Genomic DNA, 18,862 nt, shown 5'->3' on the forward strand with positions numbered 1-18,862 from the left:
AAAATATTTAAATAACAAGGATCCTCTGTCCTGAAGATCTGAATTTCCATATTTTTTCCTTTATTTTAAATTTGTGTTTTGATTATCGAAGAGTTGGACTAAAATTTCAAGATTTATCTATGTATAAATAACCAAAATATCCCAGTTTTTCAGAAATTCAGATCCATCTTTCAGATTAGAAAATGAGAAATAAAGTCTTGAAACTCCACATTTAGATCTGCAAATTATAATTTATGAAGAAAAAAAAAAGTCTAGTTTTCAGCATAATGACAAGAAAAACAGATCCACTTTAATTTAATTTTTGTCATTCTGTTGTGGAACTCCAGTGTAATTATTCAAATTTGTTGTATATTTTTAAAATATTTATTTTTTAGTCAACATTTTAGTGCAACAAATTCTAGTATTTTCATATGGCTGACTAATTTATATGTTAGGTAAAATTAATGGCCCAGTAATCAAAAGATGGCGCTGTTTTTCCAGAGTTCAAATAAACCAGACTAAAAGAAAATTCATGCCAGTGAGAACAGATTTATAAAACAAGACAAATAACTAATTTAGATTTAAAAAAATTTTTATTCAAGAAATTCAAACAAGATCCTAGGATACAGCAGTGTCAATATATAAATATGTGAGGATTTGTGCTGTGAGACGACTGCGTGGAAACAGTCACTAACATCATTGTTACAGAGCAATCAGAACAAACAGTCACACGGCTGTTTTTCTGCAGGGCTGAATCGACTCCCTGCTGATTCAGCCATTATGGGACCTCAAGTCACACGGATGCGGCTCCAGTTAGAGATTTAAATCAAAAACAACATTCACTCAATTAACTGTATTAACTGGAACTGACAAAAAGCACTTAGATCCACTGGAGTGTGCATCAGAAGAAAAGGCTTTCAAGATTGTTTTTTTTTAATAATCTTGTCAAGTGGTAAAGCAAAAACTGACTGTAGTTCTGCTGCTTAATTTTTATTCCTGAGAGCACTGCAGCACTTCAGATGTAAGAATTAGCCATGGGTACTATTTTAAGCCACACTTGGAGCTCGCCTGCCGTCACAACGGTTAGTTTGGAGCTTTTCAGGAATGTGCATCTTCTGCATTCAGGAAAGAAAGCAGGAGTAGGGAGCGTGTGTCAGTAGTTTTGGCTGGAGTGCGTCTCTCTCTTGGACTCTGCTGAAGCCTCTGCTTTATTATGCATGCGGCTGAGATGTTTGACCAGGCTCTCCAGCTGAGGGTTCCCTCCTAACTCCGTGATGAGGCGGTAAGCCTCCGCCTCCAGATCCTGCAGGGTCTGACGGGTGTAGGCGAAAGATCCCACCTTCTCCAAGTAGTCCACGCAGTACTTCTTGATGTCCATGTTCTCCGTGCGCTGCCGCAGGATGTTCTGCACCTGGGTGCTCTCGGGGCGCGACCATATGGCGTGGATTGTGGGAAACGAGAACTTCCCCTCCGTCAGGTCCTCGCAGAAGCTTTTGTTCTCGCTGTACTCATCGGAGCTCAGGTTGGCGTAGTCGTCCCGGATCTGGAAGAAGAGCCCCAGAGTGTCCAGGAGGGGCTTGAGGTCCTGCTTCCAGTCTGAAAAGAGCTGCATGAGCCCCACGGCCAAACCGAAGAGGCCCCCGGTCTTCTGCAGCACCATGTTGCGATACTCTTCCTCCGTGGGACAGGTGTAGGTGTCCCTCCAGTGGATGTCCAGGCCCTGGCCGCGGTGCAGCTCCAGCAGCTGGCGGGTGAACACTTGTACAGCTTCTGGGTGCTCTAGGATCAGAACCTTCTCCAGCCCCAGGAAGTACACGTAGTTGGCCGAGTTGATCACCGAGGGAATGCCGTAGATGCTGTGAGCCACCGGGAAGCCTCGACGCAACTTGGAGTTGTCCTCGATGTCGTCTATCAGCAAGCTGGCGTTGTGCAGCATCTCTGTCACCTCAATGATCACCTGAGCAAGACACAACCATCTTTGTTGATTCATCTCAATATGTAAAATTCACCAGAGCAACAACAGAAAAAGAAACAATATTACTCCCAATATGGACCCTAACCAACTTACAACTGTCGATTAATGGTTTATTAGATTAAAATTAGTTCCAACTGATAACATCCACTTAGACCTTTTAGTGTTGTAGTTTGGCTACCATCCAGCAGAGGGCGCAGCCTGTCATCAAGCTGAATCAGTTTATACAGAAACAGAGATTGCGGGAGAATACCAGACCAGGAAAGAGAAATGGTCCAAATGTAAGAATAAGAAAATGTTTTTTGTGTGTGTTTTAAATTATAAACAGTTTCTATGTTACATTAAAGCCCCTAAAGTAATAGTGAATCCTAATGCTAAGAAATGTATTATTGTAGAACATAATTTAGCAGCTTTGTAGTCTGTTATCTTTCTGTTTTTAGTGAGGCTTTTTTAATATATTTATTTTCCTTTTCTAGTTTATTTCTGCATCTATGCCTAGATTCTGATTTGTATGTGAATACTTGCATTACTGTCTGGTGGTTTGTAGAAATCGTTCCAAATGGAGTCCAGTGTAGGATGCAAGCTGCCCTTTATCCGTTATGAAATATAAACACTCGACTAGATCCTTAACTTTCACCTTAATAGAGCTCATTCAGCCGAGCCAAGCAGCGTCAACGTCTCATTTAAAAATGACTGATGCATTATGAAGGTTAGGATATGATGACTGAAAAGTGAAGGAGATAACGGAGAAAAATGTAACATAATGGTGAAAAAGCACAATGGCAATGAGCAAGGTTGATTTTGAGTTAATGTACTTTATGGAGCGAAGTTTTAACATTCCATCAAGAACAACCACAGACTAACATTTCTCTATTCATGGGAAATTAGTGTCTCGCATATTTTAATTCTTTTCATCAACCCAACAGGTTCCCGTTTGTTATATTTCACAAATATGTCTAAGTTTAATAACCTGAGAACCACAATTATCTGCTTATTCAGTCAGCATTTAATGCAGTGGACAAAATAATGTTAAATTAAATAATTTTGCTAAATTAATATAAAAAAACTAGCTCTTTATCCAATGAAAAGACAGTCAGCCCTCCTGATACAAAAGAAAACTCTGACTTTGTAAGAAAATAGCTGCTTGTCAATTAATAGTCTATGGGTAAGATCAAACAACTTTAGATCAACTCAATTGATAACTTTCATCCTAACTTTGTTAGAAACAGATTCTTTGTTTAAAATATGCAGTGCAGCTATGATACAGCAGATGGCGCCATGTCTACATTTTTTGACACTGAATCTCCAGCAGAGCAACTAGAGCATCAAAAAGCTCAGCAAAGACTTACTGATGAGAGATTCCCTTTAGATATCTAGCATCTAATGGGATACTAGACATCTAGCAGCAACTTTATTTGCTGTAAAAACATCAGTGCTAAATATAGACATTTGTTTGCAACTTCCATCTTTTTGTCAGACTGAACAGCATCTGCTGCTGGTAGACACCTAAAATCTGTAAATAAACCTTTTTCTGTCTATCAGGAAGTCATTCTGGTTGTAAACCGTGTTGGACTCTGAGCTTTTGGGGTTACCATCAGGTTCCCGCTGTCCGCTCTGCTGACTGAAAAGACGAGCGGTGTGTCCCGCTGGTGGAAGCTGCTTGGATGGTATCTGGCAGAACAAAGACGAGACTCTGTAGGTTGGGCAGATTGCCAAGGCCAAACCGGTCAAGTAGTTTATCCAAACAGAAACAAAAACACGCCGCATTTTGGAAGCGTCCCAACATTTCTCCCTCCAGCATCAGTGAGCATAAAGCTAAAATCTGCTGTTAGCGTCAAAGAGCAATAGAATCATTAAAGTACAATTGCATCTCCATGAAATCCCAAAAGCAGGAACCAGATTTTTAAAATGTTTTAGACTTAAAGCTGAGCACCAACATCTAACAAACTTACTACTTTATTTTATTGCCTTAATTTCCATCAAAGCTCCAGACCATGAGCAAAGACTCACAATTTCTTAAAATTACACAAATCGGATTATACCTATTTAACGGCCACAATTTCGATTCGTATTCCATTATTTGGAACCAAATCTAAAACTTATTGGGTTATTTTTCAATGTCCCAAAGCAAATATCTGATGAATATTCACAAATTGTGCTGAGGTGTTTGATCAAAATGGACCATTCAGTGCAAAAACATCTGTATAAACAGACAAAACCGAGATTTATTTTAAGATTTGCATATTAAATTCATGAGCCTGTTGTAATAACCAATAAATAAATCAAATGATAAATTAAAACAAGCTCAATATTTTCCATTTGCATGATTGATTGTTTTCCTCATATCTCTACCAAAGGTTGATGAGAAAAAATCCCTTTTTAAAAAGAACAATTTTGTTTAAAGACTTCAGTATGTTTTTTTTATTATTATTATTTTGGATATTTAAAATGTCTTCTAACATTTGTTAAAGATTAAAGCTTATTGATCTTTGAGAGGGTGTACCTTTATTATGCCAAGACCATTATATTACTTGAAAATGGTCTCAAAATGACAATATCATCATTTATTGCAATTTTTAATGGAAGATTTGTCATTGTCGCAAGCCTACAGGTTTAATCTTTATCACAGGTGTCTTGTAATTTAGCTCATCTCAAAATGTTTTCATTTAAGAATACCATTTTGTTTTTGTCATCCAGGCTTATAATGAACTAAAATATATAATTTAATATCAACCAGGTACACATGTAGATGCAGTAAAGCTCATCTAAACTTTCATTATTGCTGTTAGAGATGCTTATGGAGGATGTTCCTCTGTAGCACCTAATAAAAACTTTTTAAATCTCTAAAAACAACTTTTTTTTTGTCCAACTGTATCATCAAGTATTTTGTCCAGAAAATTTCAGGCAAACCAAACAGAAAGGATGTGAAGGCATGGACCTGCATCCAATCTTAAGTCATCAACGCACCACAGCTGCAACAACCGATAACTCAAATACAACTTTTGGAGCATTAAAGTTTAGTTTATTAAGTGCTAAAAATAGCAGACAGCTGTGTTGTGAACTTCTGTAGCGACTCTAAGTCGTGAGAAGTTCACCATTTACAAAACTCTCAACAAAAAAACCTCACCTTAGGTCTCACCCCATAAAATAAAATTTAAAGAAAAGTTCATGAGAAGCTTGTTGAGTTCCTGTTCATGCTGTGATCTGTTAATTAAACCAATCACAGGACTGGAGCCAGTACTGCAAAGTGGGCTCAGAATAATCAGTCCAAACTAATAACCATTACATGCAAGATAAAGATGGTCAGCGTCGAAACAGCTCAAATCAACTGCAGTCAACTGATGCGGTCTTTCTGTAAGGATTGCATGATTAGCTGCAAGCAGATTTAGAGAAATGTGTTTTTCAAAACCAGAATCTGAAACCAAAACAAACAAAATATAATGTTTAAAATGAAGATGAAAAGAAGCAATTCAGGAAATGGAACAAGACCAATGTTAATATTAAAACAACATGAAGTTTGTCAGCTAATGTGTCATTCTTATTAATATCATTCCCTCATCATTATGCAGATGAGATTATTACACTTTATATTTTCCTTTAACATCAGGATTTTGTGGGGTTTTTTGTGTGTGTGAATCAATCTGCTCTATTTTCTTAAACCAAGTCGGTCATGGCAGATGGCCAGGCTCCGGATCTGCTGGAGGTTTCTTCTTGTTACAGTGGAGGTTTTCCTCTCCACTGTCGCCAAAAGCTCATCTAGGAGAAGTGAAAGCTGCAAGTCAATGACTTGATTCATTTTGCAGTTTCCTTAGATAGAAAACTTTTTTTAACAAAATTGAAAAATAAACTGAACTTGACTCCATTGTTTTATAACTGGGATCAATTGGAAATGAATGATTGGACTGAATAGACTTTTTGTTTTGAATGGTATTATATAAATAAGCTGAATTGAGTGAAGCTTAATTATTTCGATTATTTAAACATTAAAACAGTTTTTGAGTTGTATAATGTTTCTTCATCTGCAACAATAATAGTGTTAAGCAAATGATCAAACAAAAAAGCTAAAAAAAAAAAATTTTTTTAAGTTTGTCTTGTTAGTAATACATCAGTCATATTCAATAAATCTGAATATTATTGAAAAGTTAAATTAATTCAGCAACTCTGTTTACTATGCAACAATATTCAGATTAATTACATAGAGGCTGATGTGATCAACCCTTTATTTCTATTCATTATGGTGATTTATCTCTTGCAGCTCATAAAAACTTAACATTTAAAATTAAATTATCGCATCAGGCTGGATTGGTTTTTTTTTTTAAAGATAACTTTAAATTGACAATTAGAATTCATATTCTAGTGTCCTGAAGGAATGACACTTTTCTTTAATACATTTTTTCCCCAAATCTGTAAAATACTGAAATCAAATTTCCAAACTGTGCTTTAACCAACTTTGAATAAACTAGACTTATAGGGGATAAGCCAACACACGTATAACAGAAACTGTTAGAATATACGAGTAAATATTTGTCACTACATCCATTTAACACATTTCAAAGGTGTAATTTTATCATGTGTTGCTACACAGCACAGAACATGTCTTAATGCGCCTCCTGCTTCCTAGTTATTCACTAAAAGAAACCGCATGTGTCACAGAAAAGCACAAAAAGCTCTCATACCAAAGCAACAGATGCACTCATGTAGAGATTTCAGAGTGAAAGAGCGCCATAAATAAACAACTACGCTTTTCAGAGAGAACCAAAGAAAAGCAAACGGCTTCAAAGCGCCAAACGAAACGCGGGGAACATCCACGACCTGTGGCGTACCGGCAGAAAAAAAAAAAAACACGCTGCCACACGAAAACCAGCGTGCCACTGTCGGTGCCCCGTCTATCTAAAGGTGCAGTTGTTTCCATGGCGGCGACTTCTTGGCAGCGGTGAACTAATGATGACAAGAGGAGAGCTCTCGGCCTGTGTAAAGGGTTCAGCTGGAGTTTACAGAGCTGTTATACAGATTTAAACCTCAGCTACCCGCTGTACCATGACAGCCAGCTTCTGCTGAAACTGAAGTTACCACGAAAACACCAGCAGGTGTAAAGATATGACTAAGTCACCAATGAGTAATTAGTTATCCTTGAAACTCTAAAAATAAAACATTTTAGCTTTAGGGAGGAGATGAAATCTTAAAATAGAAATGTCAGCATGTTGTGTTTTTATATTTAGAGTGGTGAGTGTTTTAATTAATTTGGCCATAGCTAATAAAATATTTTACAAATATTTTTTATTGTGGAGCTCTTTTTTTTTTTTTTATCAACAATGACATTTATCTATCTCATAATGATGTTTTATTTTGTGACACTTATTTTGCAAAGCTGAGACTTTTTAACTTTTTCGCTCTTTATTTTTTGTTCTTATATTTAAATGAAGGGCATGTTTGGTCAAAGTATGGCAAACTTCAGTGACAGCAAAGTCAGAGTAAAACAGAAACCAACTGCAAAATATCAGCAGAGAAAGAAATGTCTTTTGCTGCTCATTATTGCATCTCTTAAGCCTGAGACGCTTTTATCAGACACTTAAAATTAGTTCAATAAATGTAGAAAATTCTGCAACATTCACAAAAAGTCAGTCAAAAATTGGCAGCATTTTGTTTCTTCAAAAAATAATAACAAAAAAATCTTGAATTTTTTCAGTCATTTACCTGATGATTACTGGGGAATATTGTCTGATTTCAGTCACTGGGTGATGGATTATTGCAATGTAACTACTGAATGTCTGTTTACTGACTATAAGTATTACAAAAAAATATTTTATTACATTTTTTAATAAAATAAATTGTATTAAATTGCAGAGGGCACAAAAAAGTGAAGTGAAGATGGCAGCTTCTCTCTATATTAGCTTAGATAAACCTTAAAATTTACACCCAAAAAGTTTGAACCAAGGTAAAAATACACAACCGCCATCAGAAAACAAATGCACAACCGCACACAGGTGGAGATCAACTTCCTTTTATATATAAAAAAAGACTCATTGTCTTGTTCAAAATCACAACAGCACCCAAACACCTCACCTTGCAGAGGGTAAAATATTAACCGATGTGAATCCAATATACTAAAACTATGTTATATGTTTATTATATTAAGTAATCCCATAAAATAGCTGTTTCAGTATTTTATTCTCTTTAGCAGAAAAAGCAGAAAACAAATAACACTTCAGATTAAAAAAGTAAAGCATCAAATATTCAATAAAGCTTAGTGCTAAAAGAATATATTAAGGAGATTATAAATTGCATAAACAGAGGCTTACTCAACACAGAGGCAGGTTATCACTGAAAGAGAGGAGCTCATTATTGGATCTTTAACCAGATTTCCTCCAGACTAGTTGAACAAGTTCAGACAAGTGTCACAAAACCCAACCCGCCCTGATCCAATCCAGTGTGAAGCCAGCAGGCCTCCCTGCTTCCTCCACGTTGCTCATCACCAGAGCAACATAAATGTTTGTAGCACAAAATAAGTGTGAAATTAGCTTCAAATCAAATGTGTGAAAATGAGACAATTTCGGCATTCTAGCCGTGAAACCTCAAAAGAACCTCTAAAAAAAGCCACTACATGTCATGTAAATATAAATAGATCAACAATCAACTACATCATCTTCCGCTGAGAGTCGCCTGCAACAACTTGAAATGCGCCGTTTCTCACCTGCAGTTTGTCTTCTGGTACATTGAGCCAGTGGTTAAATGCTTGGGCAAGTTTTGTCCTCACTTGTTTTCCTGCAGAGAGAACAAAGAAATATATTGTTTAATTAGTCAGAAGTAAAAACTACATTTTACCTACAGCTTCACTGGTGATGCTTCTTGCAAAATGTGCAAGTATTCCTCATGCCTTGCTGACAATTTTCAGACTTTTGACTGTATTGAAGGTTTTAGCCGAGCGTGACCGTTTGTCAAATCTTCAGTTTGGCTGCTTTCGACTTCACTCAAGACATTTAGCAACAGGCTCATGATTCAGGAGGTTGAACTTCTGTCACCAGTTGTTAAATTTAAAGATTTAAAAAATAAAATCCCTCTTTATTTAACAGAACAACTTTGTGTAAGCTGTCTGTGTACAGAATCAACTAAAACTTAAATTTAATGTGTTACAAGCTGAATTATCAACAAGATATATCAAAGCAGACAGTAAACATACCATTTCTACTCCGATATTTCTTGTGAATATTCAGTGAAAACTGTCAGTTGGAGAAAAAAGTGAGTTTACAGAAGATTGCATGTCACATTAAATATAAATGTATTTTTAAAAAATTTTTAAATCGAGTTAATTCCAGGGCCTAATTACTTAAACTTTATTACATCTTAATCTAAAGCTATTGACAAAACAAGCTATATTTTCATTTCAAACCCCCCCGCTGCTAAATTATTGAATAAATAGACATATGATCTCAACCACATACATATTTATTGTTTTCAATCCGTATTTAGATTATTCAACCATCAGATTGATGCAAAGTGCTGCTAAACCTATTCAACATTTAAGTGTTTCATCTGATCATTCATGCGACTTCTTTAAAAAAAATCCTTCTTAGAAATGTGAACTGAGGACGCTGACATTAGTTGAGGACGTCTGTCCTGCTGCAACATGTTTAGCATTCAGATGCCATTTTAGGCTTGAATAACTAAAATGCCATCTAAATCTAAAATCCTTAAAGTCAGGATATTTTTTATATCACTCCCTCCAGAATGTTGCAATGCATTTTTGTGATTGTTGCAACCTAAAATTACAGAAGTTGTGATTTTAAAAAAAAAATATGGTCTTACAAAAAAGTTTAAATTGCTGCACATAATTGCCCCTTTCCTTTTTCTCCTCTGTCTTTACCTGAGAAGTAAGGAGAAATCCCTGCATAATCGTCCCGCTGCCTCTGGTCTAATGTCTCCACCCTGACTCTTTGCTCTTTCTATTGTGACAATAAAGGTTTCTTTTAAATATGTGGAGAGCAACACTGAGCACAACATCTGTTTAGAAACCAAATAGGATTGGATATATATCTGACATAAACTAACTAGCAAGGGATGTAACATTGGTATTCTTGTTATCAAGCTTAATATGATACTCTGGAATGGATTAACTCATTTAGCTAACATTATCTGCTAGCATCATTCAACTTACACGGTTTGTTTGGAACAAAAACGCAAAGCTTTTGTCTTTTGGTTCTGGCTAGTTGCTGAATCGTGCAGCAGGACATGATCAGAGTCACAGGTGTTACCGGCGTCAGCATGTGTACATTCGTGGTGCATTTAAAGACGGCTCTGAAAATCATGCTACGACGTATTAACTGATTAATGAGTTGCAACGGCCCAAAAAAAGTGTGGAGGACAGAGGGCACAGATACAGAAAGAGCGAGTGAGATGTAGCAGACATACCCAGGGTCAGTATACACAACATAAGCAAATCCAACAGCGCATCTCCAAATGACTTATGAAAAAAAAATAAGGTATATGTTACTGTGTAGCATCACACATGCTTTTATCTTGCAGGTAAGGCTTTCAGGAGACACTGCTAAACAGGAAGCTAAATTAAAAAGAGACTAATGTAATTGGTCAAAATTCAGCTAAGTTACAGTGATTGGTCAGAAATGAAGAAAATACGGAAATCATTAATATGATTGGTTGGATTTGCGAAGAATTTCAAGTTTGCAACAAAATTTCCAATTTGCATTAACTTCCTGAAGGGACTGAAACAAACTGAATGGACCTTCAGAAACTCCTGGGATAAAAACAGCAGCAGATATTCTTTGAAAGCCACAGACAATCCGACAATTTACCCAAATAACCATGTTACACTGGCAGCCTTGTCATTTAAATGAACAAACAAGGCTAAAAACATCTATTTGTGCAACATCTTGCTTCAGAATCAAAACTCGCCATGCCAGTTGCATCAGCAGTAATAAATGTTTTAGATTGACTGAGTTAACAATGATAACAATGAGACACTATATCAAGAGATGTTCTAGAGAAGGGCGTCAAACTCATTTTCATTTTGGGCCAAATCAAGATCATAAATGCTGTTAAAGGCCCGGGTGTGCCAGAATGTATTGATAAAACCTGTTAAACTGTTAAAAATATTAATGAATTCTTAAAATTAAATAATGTTGAATATCTTTTTGGTCCCTCCATAATTTTAATTGTTTTTGTGATTTTTTGCAATAAAAATCAAAGTGTTTGTGGTACTACTTTGGAAATATTTGCGATATTTGCACTTATTTATGACGGTAAATGCAATTTTTTATTACTCGCTGTATAGATCATGAACTATAATCTGATATCTGCGGAGGCTGTTTCGTACCAGTCAGAAAGTTTTTGACAATTTTTGACAAAAATTCACAATAAACTCCCAATTATATATTAGCACAAAAAAGTACAGGGATTTGTTGATTGCTTGAATTTCCACAATAATTCGCAAGAAACTGGACTGACTGATATAATTTGGCAGTAAACAGATAAAAACTGCATTGATTTGATTGATAACATAATATTTAACCAAACTTAATGTTTAATATAGCATCTAGAGGGCCACATAAAAAACAAAAGCGGGCCAGATTTGGCCCACGGGCCTTGAGTTTGACACACATTCTAGATAAACTAAATACACAAACTGGCTTGAAATCAAATGAGCTGCAGAGGATTCTTCAGCAAACTACAGTGTTTTTGATCATTTTATTATTTTCTTTTCTTCACATTCCCAAAGAACAAAAGGACTCACCTGGCAGCTGCAACAAGTACTTGTACGGTTCTAGTAGAATTCGGTCCGACGCGGGTTGAGAGGGACCATCCATCGCTTCCTGATAACTCTCCCTTTAAACTGGAAGACAAACACAAAGAAAGGAAAATAAAACAAGCTGAAGTAGATGGCTGTGTGTGTTTTTTTTTTAAAGCACTGCAGGCTAATATGATTCATCTGTGTATATTTATCACAGTCGGAATAAACATAACCCAGATAAACAGACAGTTTGGGAGCAAATTGCTTTACCATAAAAACATTGACAATATGCTTTAAATTAGCAATGCTCTTCAGTGATAGTTCCATATTTTAGGTAATTAAATGCAGTTGATAAAGTAATATTTTAGAACTTTTTATTTTATTATTGGTCTAGCAACTCATTTTGGTGGAACATGCTTTTGGGTGGGGTTTTTTTATCTCAAAAATATTGTATAAATTCTTAGCAGGAATATCACAGAAAATGGTAAATAAAAGAAAAAAGCTTTTCATCTTCTGGATTTGTAACAGGAAGTTACTTTTCAGAAAAATTAGGCATTGAGCGCCACTCATCGAGGTGAGAGCTCGCTGATTCAGGTACAGGTGACTTTTTAATGTGATACAGAAAATCAGACGAAGCAGATTCAAGCCTCATTATCCTCAAAGTGTGCCGGTTAGATGAGATACTGCAGAAATGATGGTGAAATTATTACACTTTTTTTCCCACTCTTGTCATTTTCCACCATTACACAAGGGGTCAGATCATGAATACACATGATTTGACCTTTGCGTTTATCTTCAGTGATCTTTGGTTTTTCAGCACAAAACTCTCAGCAAGTTTATGTGTGTAGCATATTTCAGCAACAAAGCTTTAAAGTGCTTTAAATGATAAAAGCATAAAACAAAGAAACACTGAAATACGGTGGCATAATGAAGGAAAGTGATGAAAAGCTGGAATACAGGTTAAATCAATTATGTTCCAATTATTAAAGGCAAATCTAAACAGGTGGGGTTTCAGCCATAATTTAAAGGATATCAGGATTTCTGCATTTTTGAGCCTGTGGACAGACTTAATACTGGGACGACATGCTGTTTTTTCTTTTCAAAGATGTGTTACAGTATATAAATATGTATATTTTGTGTGGTGATGTCTATTGAAATATGACAAGGTCACCTAATACTCACAATCCATTACTAAACATTTTGCCATATTGGCAGAGGTTGAAAGAATGTTGAACATAAAGGCAGCGCTTGAGGAAACAAAGCTGTAAAAACTAGTTATTGAAGTTTGAAAAGTTTTCAATAAACAAAACAAGTTACCAAGAATGGTTTAGTGGAGCTGTGCTATTTCATGCATAAATTACAATTTCATGAGGGAAACTGACAGGAAATGCCATTTTTATCTTCAGCTAAGACCATTTACACAACTATATTAGGCTGTGTGATTGTTAAAAGATAAAATTTCACCACGATTTGATTTCCTTTGATAAAAAAAGAAATAGTCCTCTGCTTTTGGATCTTTTGTGGGGTGGGGAAACTGTTTTATTTAATAACATTTTATAGTTCAGTTTTTAATTAATTTCAAGAGCAGAAAAAGGTGAGGGAGTTTTGATAATTTCTTTAAAAATTTTATTCAGCAGACCAGTTTTTCACAAAAGCAGATAAATTAGCCACAAAAACCTTTAAATGCAGCAGTTTATAGTCATTTGTAGGAGATTAAAGGATTTCTATAACCCCACAAAATGCTTAACGTGAAAAATTAGATTTCACTTCACAAGGAATTTTGCAGACAATTCGTTAAAAACACGGTTTTATATTCTTGTTGCAAGTTTCGTTGGCATATTATATCCAATAAGAGAGAATTTAAAACAGTTTTACCGACTTTATATATATATTTATTAACCGTTCCCAACCCCACCCACCTTAGCTGCCGTGTGTCGGTCTGCTCACCAGGCGTCCCCGAATTCCGGTTAGCCAGTCTGCTAATTACTTAGCGGAAGCAGGCTAACAAAAACGCGTCGAAATGACCCGGTTGAGCATTCCTTTCTTTCCTTTCCCAGAATTAAACCTCACACTTCCACGCTGGGGCATATAAGGCACACGATATGACTTTCAGTACAAGACTTTTAAACCATTATAGCTCCGGGTGCTCGTGTCTACTTCGAAGGATGCTATGCTAAGCAGCACTGCTTATGTTACGCACCGTTCCGAGAACAGACAAGCCTTAAAAGAGCCAGCTTTGATGAACTCAATATATAACCTTCGGCCACGTTAAAGCGCACGCGCAGAAACTATTGAGAAATAAATGTCATTTGATAGGTGTTGAATTTATTTCCTGATGTTGTCCGGTTAACACTTTTTTGCTGTTTGCAAATGGGTAAGAACACTACTATCACTATCGGTCCGTCCTGCATCATATATCTAGCAAACCTATTCGTTAGAAGTGGGAGTTGTAGTCTTTCAGAATTTTTTTCCTTGTATTGTGACAACCACCCAGTAGGATTACATCGAACTCTTCACTGTGCATATTTTTCTCCCGGATCAACCAATCCTGTGTCACGAAGGCGTATGGTTTTATGGTGTCCTCCAATGGGCAGTCGTGCTTTTGAAGAGAGGCGGGATTATTCTCGACGTCAATCATTCTCAGGAGGCGGAGGATCACAGAAAGAGCTAGGTTAGAGCAGCTACTCAACAAGGCAAACAGCAGCTCGGAGCGAAAACCACTTTTACCAGTCCGCATCCAACATCCACCGGGATTCAACGGACGTTAAAGCCTGTCTTTCTTTCCATATAAATGTCCCTATGGATTACTAATACACTATCGTCGAAGAGCAGACGCGTTCCTCAGCTTGACAGCAAAGGTAAGTGTTGCTTTTGTTCGTCAAAGCGGTCGCTATTTTGAACATTTTACTGGCATGCTTCCCTGCTGATACTAAGCCAACCGTGACTGTAGCTAACTTGTTAACTAATGGTGTGTTGTACTTTAGTAGGGAGCGGCTTGCGGGGGAAATGAATGAGAGAACGGACAACTTGATGATAAAGTTGTGTTGTGGTGAGCACGAATTAGGCTGATGAGCGCAGTGAAAGGTTATGCTCCTTCGAGGTTGAGTAGTTTCCAGTGTTTCTGGACGTGGCTAACCGTAGCGTTGTGTTGCTGCTGAGCGGAGGAATCCTCGGGGAGGCTTCGGTCGAGCAGTGCCTGTCACGGACGTTGGGAAGTGATTTTACTGGAAACAATCAGGGGGGACTCGTTGAAGGTGTTTTTTTTTGTGTGTGTCTGTGTGTGTGTATTTGACATGGCTGCGGGACGCGAATCGTCGACCAGCGATCCAACGGCGTAGTTTAACAGGTAAACTGCACTGTCAGGAGGTTCTTTTGTGCCATCGGTGTCGCTAGCTTCTCACGACCCACTTGTCCCGGTGTAGGCTGGAGCAGATGGGCTGCCTCGTATCGAGGAACCCCGATCTGATGCGATCCCGTTTCGGAAGGGGAGAAGTCCCAGTGTTGTGTGCGTGGTAAACAATGTGTGTGTGGGGGGGGGAAAGGGAATCAATCAGTAATCGGGTTTAAACGACATGTTTCTGGACTAGCTGCGCTGTCGGCGGCGGTCAGTCATTCTCTCGTTGAACTGTCTGGGGCGGATGATCTCGTATCCTCCGCGATCATTCCCGAGCCACAGAAATGCGGGGCTGCTGCCGACCTTGGTTCTTGTCTCAACAATAAAACGTCGGAAGAACCGAAGATGTGAGTCTTCTTTTTTTCTTTTTTTTTTGTTTCCTCGGGCTTGACCTTGCTGCAAACCGCTCCGTCGACTTGTTTCTTTGTCAGCTCACTCAAAAAACAGTCAGCGAAATGTCGGAGCTGTCGATAAAGAAAACATTTTCAGAGCGAGTAAAGTGAGTTTTCAAATGCCTCTCACTTTGTTTAACTTAACGCTGTCGCTGTGTTACGGTTTAACGACGTGACATGTTTATAGAAAGGTTTTGTGACTGTGTTTCACGGAGTTATTATCGCTCAATTTTTTTTTTTTTTTTTTTTTGCTGTCGTGTGTACTCTGCAGAGAGCAAGCAGCGAGACAAGGGAGAGAGAGGGAGAGAGCGAAAATGAACAGTTAAAAAAACAAAAACAAAAGAGATTTGTGTCGGAGGGGGAAATTATGTTTAAGCATTTGCTCACTGAAAATTGCGTGTACGGTCCCAGCAATTTTCAGCGCTGGTGTTCCTCCTTTCTGTCCGACTGTCAGCTACAGAAATGGCGTCATCCCTCTGCTGTACTGTTGGTAGAGTCAGTGCGGTGCAGACGGCGGAGGCAGAGCACCGTGAGGCTCTCAGCGAGTATTAAACGACCACATTATCCGCGTTTTCTGTGCCGAGCTACGAAAGGGAGGGAAGACTTCCATGTTACACAGCGAGTAGTTACTTTGTGTTCTTCGGAGCAAGAGAGCCGAGTCTGACTGACTTGACTGGCAACAGTACACCAGGCATTACATAAACGGCTTTAAGCACTCTGCGAACGAGAGAGTGATCAGCCTGCCACGGCTTTACTTTCTGAATGTGACTCGAATGCCCAAGCACACACTCTCACACACCCATCCCTGGTTCTCCCGCAACAGATCAGTGGCTAAATCAGGATGTTTAATAATAATAGAGATAAAAAAATAGCAAATGAGGCGTTTTTTATTATTTTTTTTCCGTGCACCACTGTAGCAAAAGAAGTGATGTCATCATAACATAACCGTGTCTTGTTGTGCTAGACTGAAGTTGGCCACCCTCTGTAATGCATAATCTCCATCCTCCCTTTTGCAGCCTCGGATTCCTCACACTGGTCACCTAGAGGACTCATAGAGAGATGAAGGTATGTTCATTCATTTTTCATGCATTTGGGGCGTTAGAATAGCAAAGCTCGGTTTCTTTTGCAGCTAAATGAAATGTGCTTTTTCTTCCTGCTTTTGCTCAGTAGATGGATGCAGATGTAAATATCAGCACTGATGAACTAGACTAGTCTTTTTAAATAAAAATGTGATGATTAATATGCTTAAAATTAAGTTTTTGTTGCGCTTTAAGTTCTGCTGCATGGTGTGGATGTAATTGAAAATTGTATAAATGTTGTATACGTGAAAAGCATTCGAGATGTGACATTGTTTACCCAGCTTTATTCTGTTTGAAGATGCGTCCCAGCTGCCATTCACTGGGGAATATTCCTTTGTCTTCTTTAAATGTTGCTGTGCCTTTAGTTATTTGTATCTGATATTTTCATTTGTTATGGGGGCCACACCATTCCTGACAAATTTCTGTGTTTTTATTCACCGCTTGCAGCTCACAGGAGAGCAAATCGCAAGCATGGTGATACGTTTTGTGATTGAGGTGATGGCGATGAGGCACAGATCAGACTTTTCTTTTTCCAGGCAAATACTGATTTGAGGTCAGAATTGCTATTTTCCCCTAGGACTATAGAACAGAAAAGACAACAATGTGCTGCAAGTGCTTTGAAAATGAAGGACTTACAAGATTATCCCTATGTTTCAAAGCATATTTCTCTAACCTTTATCTGATTCTTATTGAACTTCCAAAAGCGGCAAATGAGAATGCATGCTGATGGATGTTGCATTGAATAAAAAGTGTTGGTTGTTCCTGATTTTGATTAGTTTAATTAATAGAAAAAGTATTTTTCAGAATATGATTTGCTGATGAGAGAAAATTCTCTGGTTCTGATCTCTGGTTGGTTGATTGGTGCATCTGTTAGTGAAGCAGCTGTGATAATGACCTGCAGTGTGGCGCTTTGCCCTCACTGTTCTTTTTCTTTATTATCATCCGCCACCAACTAACAGACAGGTGAAAAGGGAACCACAGTCTTTCTTGATAAACAAAATATTCTGAAACAAAGAAATCTCACTCTACTCTCCATATTAAATGGGGAAGTTAATCTGATATGATACAAAACTTTAACTTTCTGTTTCCAGACTGACCTGCATTCAGACTTGCAGCACTGACTTGAGCGACAGTATGTGTGACAGCTATGGCAGATGGTTTGTGTCATAGGTGTGTGTTGAAAAGCTTTTCACCGTCATAGAAATGACAAAATGCTTAAACTAATGCTTGATTGACACTCAAACTATCTTTGCTGCTTCATTTTCTACAGCCATGTTTAAATAGAGATGTTATCTCCATTTAATCACTATTTATCTTTTTTTATTGCTGCTGAATATAGTGGTGCTTTCCACTTTTCCCTCTGAGTTTTCTGGCTGTATTGATGCCAGAGGAGGAGTCAGCTTTTCTGTGCTGCTCTGTCTGATGTTTGTTTAGGACTTATTGTCTCTCTGCCTTATGATTCCCTGCCTTTTTAAATCTGCTGTGCACTCTTATTTCCCTTCAACAACTGTTTCAAATTTATTGCACGCTTGTTTAAATTTTAAGGTCAGGCTTTTACATTATTAGCTATCAAGTTAATTCTTTACAGATCTGGAATAAAGACTAATATGAGTTTGGGCTTGAAATGAAAGCAAATTTTTGAAAGGCATTGTTTAGTATTGTTTTGTGCGAGTTGTACATTTTTGCCCATAAGTAAAACACTTTATTACAGTGATTTGCAAAATCATTGATACTCCTTTTAGTTGTTCACATGTGAAAATTAACATTAACAGTATAGTTTAATAAGATTATATTTGATACAAAGTGGTACACGGTCATGAAGCTGCAAAAGATTCAAAGTTGGCTATTGGTACACCTTGCAACATTACAACAAGCCTAAACATTAAGTCAGCGCTAAGGGGAATGGTTTGGTTCAAAGCATTCCCATGTGTTGGAATGGTCCAAAAATATTTGAAAGAAGGTGTTCTTTTCAGATGAGGTCATCTTGGTGTATATGCTAATCAAAGATGGGCAGATGTGATGGAAAATGTATGGCGCGAAGTGCAAGAATAAAACTTTTCAAGAACTGCTTAAGACTGAGGAGAAAGTCCAGATTCCAGCACATCAAAAACGCTAAACATACAAACAGAGATAAAATATTTATGTTGGAATGACCTAGTCAAAGTTTAGACCTAAACCTAACTGATAATCTTTGTTAAAACTAGAAAATTGATCACAGATGCTGTCTGTCTAATAGAGCTGTGTGTAATCTCACCGCACAATGCGATACAAGATATACTGCTCCCTATACAATATATATTACAA

The 18,862-nt window shown here is 37.5% G+C and overlaps 2 protein-coding genes across 7 annotated transcripts in view; one reads left to right on the top strand and one right to left on the bottom strand.

The window, feature by feature from the left end:
* Positions 1 to 553: 553 nt before the first annotated feature.
* ggps1 (geranylgeranyl diphosphate synthase 1) lies at positions 554 to 13,959 on the bottom strand. 2 transcript variants are annotated; one of them, XM_032552435.1, is made up of 4 exons: positions 13,641 to 13,959; positions 11,697 to 11,795; positions 8,643 to 8,713; positions 554 to 1,936 (listed from the first exon to the last, which is right to left on the bottom strand). In XM_032552435.1, exons 2-4 carry the CDS (start codon positions 11,767 to 11,769, stop codon positions 1,133 to 1,135), a joined length of 948 nt encoding a protein of 315 aa, XP_032408326.1. In that variant the 5' UTR covers positions 11,770 to 11,795; positions 13,641 to 13,959; the 3' UTR covers positions 554 to 1,132. The 2 variants fall into 2 exon arrangements, with proteins under 2 accessions (XP_032408326.1, XP_032408325.1); XM_032552434.1 differs by having other exon boundaries at positions 13,613 to 13,959.
* A 387-nt stretch (positions 13,960 to 14,346) lies between these two features.
* The window catches only part of arid4b (AT-rich interaction domain 4B), a 52,397-nt gene continuing 47,881 nt past the window's right edge, over positions 14,347 to 18,862 (top strand). For 3 of the 5 annotated variants that reach the window (XM_032552429.1, XM_032552432.1, XM_032552433.1), the window contains exons 1-2: positions 14,347 to 14,551; positions 16,496 to 16,544. In XM_032552429.1, coding sequence (XP_032408320.1) covers positions 16,539 to 16,544 — 6 coding nt within the window. In that variant the 5' untranslated portion in view covers positions 14,347 to 14,551; positions 16,496 to 16,538. Of the gene's footprint in view, positions 14,552 to 14,875; positions 15,040 to 15,263; positions 15,435 to 16,495; positions 16,545 to 18,862 lie in introns of those variants that run through there. The other 2 variants (XM_032552431.1, XM_032552430.1) reach the window with 2 other exon arrangements.

The sequence above is a fragment of the Xiphophorus hellerii genome, chromosome 22, assembly GCF_003331165.1.
Source record: "Xiphophorus hellerii strain 12219 chromosome 22, Xiphophorus_hellerii-4.1, whole genome shotgun sequence".
NCBI lineage: Eukaryota > Metazoa > Chordata > Actinopteri > Cyprinodontiformes > Poeciliidae > Xiphophorus > Xiphophorus hellerii.

Bases quoted from the DNA above. Each gene is read 5' to 3' on its own strand.
- ggps1 (XM_032552435.1), bottom strand. From the start codon at position 11,769: ATGGATGGTCCCTCTCAACCCGCGTCGGACCGAATTCTACTAGAACCG. The intron at 8,714-11,696 runs GTGAGTCCTTTT...TTCTCTCTGCAG, and splicing joins GTACTTGTTGCAGCTGCCAG to GAAAACAAGTGAGGACAAAA. The intron at 1,937-8,642 runs GTGAGAAACGGC...TGTCTTGCTCAG, and splicing joins TACCAGAAGACAAACTGCAG to GTGATCATTGAGGTGACAGA.